An 11,560-nucleotide genomic window follows, 5' to 3' on the forward strand; every position below is an offset into this window, starting at 1 on the left:
ATCAGATTTACGTAATGCATACATTTGTTTTTCCCCAAAAGCTTTTGATAAGAAATTGTATAAAGAATGATTTAATACTTTTTATTATTGCTAAAAGAAAAAAAAAAAAAAAAAAGAAAAATGATTTCTTTTGTTAATTCTTCATACACTTCGTACAACACATTAAACACATTAATTACTCTATACCTATATAAACAATAATTATCTAGTTAACAAAAAAAAAAGAAAAAGAAAAAAAGAAAAAAAAAAGAAAAGAAAAAAAAATTTATTCGATTTGAAAAAGTAAAATATTTCTATGGGTCATAATATATCAGGTGATTTATAATACGAGCTCGATGACCCCGTGGTGCGTTTGCACCGATCACTATGTCAGTTATATATCTCCTCGCGTACTTTTCTCCTACGAGTTTCGTCGAACGTTCGAGCACCGTTCGTGCCACACAATCTCTCTCTCTTTCTCTTTCTCTTTCTCTCTCTCTCTCTCTCTCTCTCTCTCTCTCTCTCTCTCTCTCCTTCCTTTCGCTGATCCTTTCGCAAAGAAAATCGAGGAGAAAGATCATCGATCCTGCTTGCTTGTTTTTTTTTTATCTTTTATATCGCCGCTAAACAGAAACCGATCATAAGCAGGGGTTTAGCGTGTTATCGTTAATGGGCGCGCAAGGTGGCGCCTGTAGCTCGAGGGGTCGAGGGAGTGAAGATGATGATGATGATGATGATGATGATGATGATGATGATGATGATGATGATGATGATAAAGAAGAAGAAGAAGAAGAGGAATATAAGAGAAGAAGTAAAAGAAGAGGAAGAAGAAGAAGAAGAAGAAAAATAATATAAGAGAAGAAATAGAAGAAGAAGAATATAAGTGAAGAAGAAGAAGAAGAAGAAGAGAAAAGAGGTCGATCGCGTGAGTTTTGTAGCTCGCGGTGAAACTACTAAAAATACACGGAACTACGCGCTCGCGCGGACTTTTAGAAGCCGAACGGACGAGTCTATCGAGCTGCGAGCGAGAGCGTTTCGTCTTCCTCTTTCTCATAGCAGTGAGGAGAGTAATTTATGCTAAACGTTTCGCGTCGTGGAAGTCGCGCATCGTCGTGCGCCGAGTCAGCCATTCATTCGGCGTCCTTCTCCGCTCCTTCTTCTCTCCCGGACGCGAATCACGCAGCCTTTTCGGCCGTGGGACCACGATTCTTCGTCTCTCTCTTTCTCTTTCCCTTTGGGCCCACCTTCTCTAGTCGTATTCTCTCTCTCTTTCTCTTTCTTTCTCTCGCTCTTCCTTTCTTTCTTTCTCTTTCTCTCTTTCTCCGTCCCACACTCGGTTGACACCGCATCCTCTCTCTTTCTCTCTCTCTCTCTCTCTCTCTGTCTCTCTTTCTCTCTCTCTCTCTCTCTTTCTCTCTCTCTTTTTCTTTTATTCTCCTTTGAAGCAAACGCACGTTCCGCGAACATCATACCGTGTTGTACATACGCACATAGCGTTACTTCGAGAAAGAGACAGAGAAAGGGACAGATAAAAAAAGGCATAAGGAAAGAGTAAAAATGTGCAAACTCACGAGGCTCTCGCTTTCGAGTTTCTCTCCGTTTTCTAAAAATACCGTATTTCTTTGAATCGTTTGGCTGCCGCACAGAGAGAGAGAGAGAGAGAGAAAGAGAGAGAGAGAGAGAGAGAGAGAGAGAGAGAGAAAGAGAAAGAAAGGCGTAAAAAAGCGCAAAGAGTACACGCACACCTGAATACGAGTTAGGAACGGATCGTGTATGCGATTCTTGTCGAGGCGAGGCAAACGTACGACGACGTGACCGATTAAAATGAGTACTCACCGGACTCTTCGAATTTATCGGAACTACTTACGCAAGATTTTCTTATTACCGTCTCATATCTCGTCATTTTTATCATTTATTTGGAATATTATAATCAATGGTTCAGATTCGATTTGCGATTTCATTTTCTATTTGATTTGAAGATACGATTTATTATGTATCTTACTTTCTTTTCTTTCTTTCTTTCTTTCTTTCTTTTTTTTTTTTTTTTTTTTTTTTATTAATACTTTCATATGGAACGCGCGTTCTGTCACTTCAGGCTCGACATAACAGACTCGTAACGCCAAGCGATATATAAACGCGCCCGAAGGAGGACAGAGAGTATAGAGGAAGACGGAAAAGTAGACTTGTGCAAGACGAAGAGGGCGATAGAAAGAGACTGGCTGGTGTGTGGCGTGCGAGTGCGCGCAGGGGGCGCCATATGGGTTAGTAAAATTAACTCCGTTCGCAAGAGAGGCACGGCGATGAGATGGAAAGGAAGAGAAGAGAGAAAAAGAGAGACATATATATATATATATATATATATATATATATATATATAGAGAGAGAGAGAGAGAGAGAAAAAGAGAGAGGTGGGGCAAACACGAGGGACGTATAGAAGCACAAAAGGCCTAGCCATCTGCCAGTGGCACACTGTGCACTACCAGATAGCTCATAGTCTGAGCTATGTGAGAAGTGCTGATAGGATCAAAGTATTAATCCTAGGATGCATAATGTTAGCTACCTTATATATATATATATACTCGTGATTCCTTGCTAGTATCTAAATGTTAAAGAAATCTACAACGCATAGTCATCATACATTTGATCTGCCTTCCAAATATACAGGGTGTTCAAGAAAGAAAAAAAAAGTCATTTTATATTTATATAACAGATAGAACAGACTATATTCAGTAAAAAAAAAAGAAAACCTATGTTAACAAAGATCGCAAGATTAATCATTTATGAGATATAAACATTTTGTCATCAATTGGCAATTGAGGATTTGATGATTACATGATTAAACTTAAGTGATTACAGGTTTACGTTAAGTATTACGCAGAAAATGTCTAGATATTATTCTAATGAAGAAATGACAGATATACATTTTATGTATGATCGTGCTAATATGAAAGTATTAAAGTTAGATGACGTTTTTACATGAACAAATTTCCTGATCGAAGACTTCTCACTAATACACTTTTCGAAAATATTCATTAGGCTCATATAGAACTCATCGTCAAGACTCTGGCATGTCTAAATCTGTATTAACGTTCGATATGGAGAATCGAATTTTAAGAATAATACATAGAAGAAAATTCCGAAACTAGCATAAGAAGGATACCCGATGCCGTAAGAATCGATACTACTGTCTGAAGAATGCTTCGTGGGAAATTACTCTACTCATACCATATTCAACTCACTCTACCGGACTATCAAGCAAGAATATATTTTTTATAGTAGCTACTCGTAAAATGTTCTTCAAATCTAAATTTCGTATTTTTCTTGTTATTTATTAATGAAGCTACATTTATATGAAATGAAATAACAAATTTATCATGTATGGAAAATAAAAACTCACGCATTAATTCAAACAAACCACCATAACAGATTTTCGTTAGATGTTTGGATGGGCAATATTCGAGATCATCTCATTGACTCTGCAATACTCTAAAATCGACTTTTAGGCGTAGCTTATCACAATTTCTTGGTAAATATTGGACAATCATGATGATAACATACTAAAATGTTTATATCTCAAAAACGATTGAACTTTCGACTTAGGTTTTTTTAACGTAGTATGATGTGCCCTATCTATCATATAAATATGCGATGGCGTTTTCTGAATATCCCGTAGATGTTAATTTGTTATTAATTGTTATTAATTGAATTTATTTATTATGAATTCTAGTGAATTTTGTCAAGCACGAATTTAAATTCGTTAAAGTCTATAGTCATATATCGTAGGGTCAGGGATACCCAAACCGGTGGGCCCTATAACGAACAACTTCCTCCATCATAACGATCATAACTCTGTGTATGGCACCATTCAACACAGTCTTTCAAGTTACATTTCAATGCTCCCTGATCGTACTAACGTGACAATTATCCCGAATGTAATCTGTTATTATGGCAAATTACAGTAAATAACTAGTTTCTTTCGAAAACAAGAGAAACGGGGAATAAAAAATAGGGAACGGTTAAAAGGGAAGACAAATGTTATCGTTCTTGTTGTTTCTTTCTTTTGTTCATTGAATGATTTCCATCTGGCATCGTTTCATTTTTTTTTTGTTTTTTTTTTGTTTAATACGATGGACTTGAGTATACGAATACGATGACAGCAAATGATGCTAATAGCGTTTGAAAATAAATTTATTGATAATAATAAATTTATCAAAAATAGATTTGATAAATCTAAATAAATATTCAATAACTTACCGGCCACGTGAACTCGAACGGAAATCTGATGGGATTAGTGAAACTGGGCAAGGCGACATTTGGACTAAGATTAACGATGTTCTCGCCAAGTACAGGTGTAACAACATCTCCATAAGTGCACGGTGTTGTTGTGTCGATCTTCACTTGGTATTGCTTCAGACATACCCTAAACCTGGTCTTGCAAACACCTGAACATTCGCCTGTCCTTGAGGTAGTGCCTGAACAGCACTTACCCAGACTATCCTTCCCATATTCGTTGACGAACGACTTTAACCTTAGCTCGAACACCCCCGAAGCGTTAACCTGAAAGAAAAAAAAAACCAAATTCGTTCATCTTATCATTTGAAATATCGCAAAGTTTATTATTGGTTCATCAATTTGCTCAACTAAGACGCAATTCCTGTATGTTTTAACAAGAATCATAAAATTTTTAATATATAACTTTCGAGTCAACATTCGATGAAAGAAGAAGAAAAAAAAAGAAAAAGGGGAGACAACATCTGTCGGCGAAACATGGCTCGCTTGTGGTCCCATCGAAACGACAGAACCCACGACGTGGGGTCGAGACGACATAGTCGCGAAGAAGGCACGAGACACCGAAGGTCTCGAGGCTCGAAGCACGCGCGTGTTTTTGCGCACGCGTATGGCGTCTGCCGAGAGCAAGTGCGCGCGCGCAACCGCGTCTCCCAGGAAGCAGAGAGTGTAAGGAGAGAAAGAGAGAAAAAGAGAGAGAGAGAGAGAGAGAGAAAAAGAGAGAGAGAAAGAGAGAGAAAGAGGGCCGTTACAGAGTTCTGCGTTAAAGAGAGAAAAAAAAGTGCCTTTTCGGAGCGTGTACGCACGCGCGCATGGTGCTCTCGCGAGTGGGCGGTTTCGTGTAAATAAAAAAAAAAATTAAAAAAATTAAAAAAAAGACAGAGAGAGAGAGAAGAGGAAAGATGTGGCCCCGTAAATATATTAACACGCGAGACCGCGCTATCTCCCTCCTCTAACGAATTAATGGCGAACCTTCCACGGTATGTAAACGATCAAGGGACCGGTCTCTTCTTCTTCTTCTTCTTCGTCTTCGTCTAAGTTTTTCCTCTTCTTACATTTTATGTTGGTTTATACACCCTTCGGGACATTCATTAAACACAGCAGGTTTAACAAATTTGATTCGTAAAAAGAAAAAAAAGGATAGTCTTTTACCGAATAGGAAACACGACTTTGTGCCAAGTATTACGGAAGAAGACGGAAATAGAGTAGTATGCAGTGGTTGTTACAAGGCGATAGGCGCGATACACACGCCTTTCGACTATTTGAACTTGCAAAGAGGTCGCTCTGAACGGTCACGTGCTCGATGCACGTCCGCACCTACTCGTCGAAAGAACGAACTAGCATTCCCACGAGACACCTTCCCACCCTCGACTACGTCATCTCGGAATTCTAAAAAAAAATATTAAAATGCCATCCTATATTATTTTTAAAATCATTGATCGTAGGAGGAACTATCGAAGATTTGTTTCGATTTATAGATAAAAATGATACTTGTTGCGTAAATGCAATTCGTACGACCTAAAATATTTAAATAAAACTATCACTGAAAAAGATGGAGGAAAAAGTCAATTTCTTTTCATTAATATCTCCCGATGACTCTCTCACCGCTTCGAAATCTTTCCTACGATGACGTACGTGACGTCAATGTTAAATGAATGAAAAAAAAAAAAAATAACATGCCTGTATTTCGTAGCTCGTATTTCTTGGAAACGTCCTTACTAAGGCAAATGTAATCTCATCGGAAGAGGGGTTGTAGACGCGCCGGGAAGATATCTCTCGATGAGAAATTCTCATTTTTGGCGCGCTGGAAGGTTATTTAAGGAACGAGAATGGCCGCCGTTGCGTATTTTCGGAACGCATCGCCGGTATGTTTCGTCACAAAATCATTTCAAAGGACGTGCATCTTTTTGTTAATGGTATCTCACAGTTGCTCAAAAAGCGGCATCTTTCAAACAAAGAAAAGCGCGTTCGAACCTTTGAACTCCGATACTACCTTCGATGAAGGTCAAACGGAAGAGACGATCATCATTGGTGTAGCGTGCGAGGCTTGGTCTCTTCTAACCAGCAGAGAAGCTGCTTGCGCCTGGAACGGTCTTGAAGAGGGGGAGGAGAGGCTAGACACTTCTAAAAGAGTGGATCCAGATTTAGAGTTGCATGCAGCGTATCTCGATACTTTTTCCCCCGCCTCTTGCCGGCGCACGGCAAGAGAAACAGAGATAGAGAGAGAGAGAGAGAAAGAGAAAGAGAGAGAGTCAAGAAAAAGAGAGAAGAGAAAAGTAGAAGAAGAGAAAATCGAGAAGAAACATCTCCCAGGAAGAATAAGCTTGTTGCGATCCAGCTGGCCATATAAAAGAAGAAAAGAAGAAGGGATCCTCGTGCGTAACGCGAAATAAAGTTCGAGGAATCTCCTCTTAAGAAAAAGAGATAACCTAATCCTCATCGACGTTCCGCGATAGAACTTCAAAGGGAAGGACACGCATGGCTGCTCTCTCATCGGAGAAACGAACGTAATCAATTTATTTATTTATTCTAGCCCGTGTGTTTACATCGCCATTCACTAACCGTGTGTTTACCGTGGCTTCGATCGAGTGTTTCTCTAATGCAAAGAGTTTCTGTGTCTGTGGTAAAGGGCGTCTAGAGCAAAACGGCATACTCATTCTAAGGATATATAATAATACTAGGGTAGTAAATGCGTGTATACATAAATTTAACTTACCGCACGGGGTGACGGTAGAAGAACGACGGCGACCGTCCACACTAACATCGTGGTCCACATGTTTTGGCTAATCGAAGCCACCGAATGTTTACGCGTCTCTCGTGCGCGTGGACCACCGTGGTGATTCGTCTTTTGTCCGACTTACTGTCGGCGTTATCTTCTTCCGGTAATAGCTTCGCGAGGCTGCATAGCCACCGATAACGTTCCTTGCTCTAACGTTTCTGCTGCTGCTGCTGTTGTTGCTGCTGTTGCTGCTGCTGCTGCTGCTGCTGCTGCTGTTCCTCCTCCTCCTCCTCTTATATATACGTATACACCGCCCGGTATTCGCGAACTCGCGAAGGCTGGCGGCGACTTGCCGTTCGCGGCACTTTTCACTTACTCTTCTTATTAATTTCCGAAAACCAAAGTATCGTAGAATTTTTAATATGCTTTCTAGGGAATCGCCTTATTACTCCCCTTTTTTTTCCTTTTCTTTTTTTTTTTCTTTTTATTTTTTCTTTCTTATTTCGAGCACTCGATCACTTCACACTCCCCCGACGATATATAACACTTTATATTCCATTTATTCCTCTAGCTTACTGTAGAGACAGAGGGAGAGAGAGAGAGAGAGAAAGAATGAGAGACGCGATCCAAAACACACATATGTAATATGTATAGATATATAGATATAGATGGAGATAAAGGAAGGACGACGCCTCGTCAAGAGGGGGGAGGGTCAAAGCAGGAAAGAAGGGGGTCTCTTCGATGTCTCCTCCTCGCTGTTGCGTCGTTCCCACGCTGAGAAAGATAGCGAGAGAAGAAAGAGGTCCTCAACGCGATTGTTCGGAGCTCGTAACGCAGTAGCAGTAGTAGCACGGGGCACTACGTCGGCCACGAAAGATTGATGGATAATAATAATAATAAGAAGAAGAAGAAGAAGAAGAAAAAGAAACAGCACAAAGAGGACGACGATTCGCAACGAGCATACTTTGTTGCAGAGATATACGCGATTAGCAGCACCGGGGGAAGAGAGAGAGAGAGAAAAAAAGGGTCACACGTTCTTCGACACTCTCCTCCGCGCCAACCGTCGCAACACAACGACGAGTCGCCGTGCACTGACTCGTCGTACTGCCTTGCCGCACTGCCTCGCACACACTACTGACACGAGCCGCCGAGTATGCCCTCCTTGCGGCAGGAAGAGCAAGAGAGAGAAAGAGAGAGAGAGTGAGTAAGAGAGAGAGAGGAGGGCGAGTAGTGGTGGCGATGGTGGGGAGAGCCACAGAAGGCCCAGGAACGAAGAGAAGGGTGCGTTGTCGCTGGTAGGGCAGGACTAGCAAGACCAAGCTGGAGGTGGAGCGTTGGCAAGAGGGAGAGAGAAAAGCTCCTGCTTTCTCGCTCCTGGCGGGACTTCCAAGAGGGAGGAATGACTTTTCGTGGGAGGCGAAAGAGTGAGCGAGCGAGTAAGAGAAAGAGAGAGAGAAAGAGAGAGAGAGAGAGAGAGAGAGAGAGATAGAGAGAAAAAAGAGGAGAGGAGAGAAGACGAGTCACGAAAGTCGACTCTTCGAGAACCAAGTACCACCGGATTCACCGGCAAGAAACGTGCCCTCCTCTATACACTCGTTATTTTCCTCTATCGCGTGAAAGTAACTTCTTCTACTTCTTCCTCTTCTTATTCTTCGTACGCTCGTATCCTTATCCTTTCGTTAGCTGAGAAGACGGTATTCCCTCTTCTCGGCTCCTCTCGTTGTAATATCTCAAAAAAAATATTTGCGTCAGCGCCACACAACGGAGAGAACGCAAAGCACCCTGACATTGACTAAACGAAGACTCTCCGGGCACACACTGTATCCGATTGGGACGCCGGCAGATGGCGAAGTTGATCCACCGACGAGCCGCGAGATTGTATGTGCGCGTGCGTGTACGTATCGCGCGCGAAACTCACTACTCTTTTGAGATTACTCGCCGATAATTTTCGCTATTCTATTCTCTTTCGTTTTTCTTTTTATTATCGTTTGTCTTGCGTAAATAAACGCGTACTTTTATTCCCGTTCGTGACAAAAACACCGCCCGTCTTTAGTCCATAAACAACCCTCGGTGCGCGTGCTCCTCGGGTTTTCTACGAAGGACGAACGTGTACGCGAGCGTGACAAGAGCGAGTTCAACCCTCGACTGGAGGCAGTAAGCTGGGAGCACCCCTACTTATAATTGTGGTCCCGCCGGCTCCCCGTAGAGAGGGGTTGCGTGGCAGAACGCGCGCGCTAGAGGGGTGACGGGCACACGGAGCGGCTGCGTCAGTGGCAGAGTGCGACCGTAGAGACTCTGGCCGGTGCGCAGAGCGAGAGGGGAGAGAAAGAAGGCAGCTGCAGGCCGGCTGCACGCGCCCACCCCCACCACCATGCCACGATCTACCTCCACCGCGCGACACCCCGGCCACCTCGCCCTTTTTCCCTCCCTCTACCTTTCTCTCCTCCCTATGCTTACTACCAGACGTACCCCATACCTTTCTCTCTCTTTCTCTCCCCTTCTCTCTCCCTTTCTTTCTCTCTCTCTCTCTCTCTCTCTCTCTCTCTCTCTCTCTCTCTCTCTCTCTCTTTCTGGACCCGTTGGCACGCGCCGCGTCCTACACTTCGTGACGTCACACTCCCCTCCTTTTTTCAGCGAATTACGCTTCTTACGCGAAGCGAAACTCGCGACGATGCGTGAAATCGCTCGACCCTCCTCTCTGATTCGACTAATCTTTCCGATTCACCTCGCACATTCTATTCTTACCCCTTTTTTTAACCCTCACTCGAAAAGTAGCTTTAATTATACTTCGTATTGTCTCAATTTCGCGAGCTCGCATGGTATCTGAAGTTTTCTACGATCGGAATGAAATATGAAAAGATTCCTATTCTCTCTCTCTTTCTCTCTTACTCTCTCTCTCTCTCTCTTTCTCTCTCTCTCTCTCTCTTTCTGTTCGTGACGTCATATTTATCAAATAGGGGTGCGGTGAACCCTAACGTGTTCCATACGCGCCAGTGTTCGGGGGTGACAGATTATTACGGTGCACATACTGCCTCCCGCTCAAGGTATTGTACTCGGAATATAATGCCCTGGACCTGTCTCGAGCACATATCGATGCGATCTATTGTTCACCAAAACGAATCGCACTTTTTGCTCTTTCTCCCCAGTGTTAGCTTTTACAAGCTACCCCCGCCATAAACTTCGCCAAGTGTCGCTTTACGTCTCCACTGTAACGAGACGGGAGAGCGTAGATTCGATTTTAAATACATGGTAACGCACGTAATTCAATGCCGAGTCGTTATCGATCGTTAACGATCATCCACTTTGTAAAAATAATAAAGAACGGAAACAACAGTCAGTGTCTACGCGATTATATTTACTCAACGATAAAGAATAAGAAATTGTGCAGGAATAACGATGCGACTTGTAAGAAATCACGGTTGCGTCCGTTATACCTGGTAAATAACGCCAGGTTCCGAAATGATAAGGTATCGTAAAGTAGAATGAAGCCTTTGTCGTATCGTTCGTCGCGAGAAAGAAGCGGTGCCTCCACGGAGCCCGTAGGTGTATGCTATACTTCCGGTCACGAGTGGTTCAACAGGTCAAACCAACGGGGGAGCCAGATGGAACCACTTCCGGCCTCTTTACCTTCGCCGCCACATCGAGCTCTCTCTCTTTCTCTCTCTCTCTCTCTCTTTCTCTCTCTCTCTCTCTCTCTCTCTCTCTCTCTTTCTTTAACTTCAACCCCTCACTCTTTATGTCTTCTTCACTGCGTCACTTGACTCCATCCTTCTTGCATGCAGAAGCACGGTAATGCACGCACATGTAACCTGTACAAGTAAAGACCTAAACCTTCTTCTTTCCTTACGTATGAGTACGAGCGCGTGCATTTACACATATATTTATATATATGTGTATATATATATATTTATATATATATATATATGTGTGTGTATCATATATGTTGATGTACGTATACACCGGCAGTAAACGTAGTTACGTTCTACCGTAACTGGCGCACACACAACACGTGGATCCGTCACGCGACTCCCTTCGTTCTACGTTCGTTCCTTCCTTCCTCGGTCTTTCATTCATACGGCCGATTGCGAATACATACATACATACATATGGGCTTGTTGTGTTACGAGTGAGATCGCGAACATACGAGCTCTCTTTGCCGTATGACTGTATACACTATATATGAATGTACTTGGCTGCACGAGACTCAATGAATCGCCCAAGAGCCAAGTTAAACTGTCGTTACGAATTAGGATTTCGTTCATACATAAGTGAAAACTCAAGATTATCCAAGAAAACTCGCCAACAAATTGTCTATTTTTAATGTTCAAGATATATATATATATATATACATCATTTATTTTCAACGTAGAAAATATTTATTATAACCGAATCACATTTTTCATTATCATTCATCGATCATTTCAGTTTTTAATGTGATTATTTCAGTGATTAATGTTACTCAAATTTATGTATTTTCACATGATTTTACATTATTTGTTAAATTTTTTACGTTATATACAATGTTTCCCTGTCTTTTATCATTTCATAATTTACTAATAATAGATAAATACTCTG

At 42.0% G+C, this 11,560-nt stretch overlaps 1 protein-coding gene across 1 annotated transcript in view; it reads right to left on the reverse strand.

The window, feature by feature from the left end:
- Positions 1–9,131, reverse strand: part of LOC124422575 (neurogenic locus protein delta-like) — a 28,023-nt gene extending 18,892 nt beyond the window's left edge. Inside the window, exons 1-2 of the mRNA XM_046959226.1 lie at positions 6,983–9,131; positions 4,234–4,536 (exon numbers count right to left, since the gene is read on the reverse strand). Of these exons, the coding sequence (XP_046815182.1) occupies positions 4,234–4,536; positions 6,983–7,042 (363 nt within the window). The 5' untranslated portion in view covers positions 7,043–9,131. The remainder of the gene's footprint in view (positions 1–4,233; positions 4,537–6,982) is intronic.
- Between the last annotated feature and the right edge of the window lie 2,429 nt (positions 9,132–11,560).

The sequence above is a fragment of the Vespa crabro genome, chromosome 3 (assembly GCF_910589235.1).
Source record: "Vespa crabro chromosome 3, iyVesCrab1.2, whole genome shotgun sequence".
Classification (NCBI taxonomy): domain Eukaryota; kingdom Metazoa; phylum Arthropoda; class Insecta; order Hymenoptera; family Vespidae; genus Vespa; species Vespa crabro.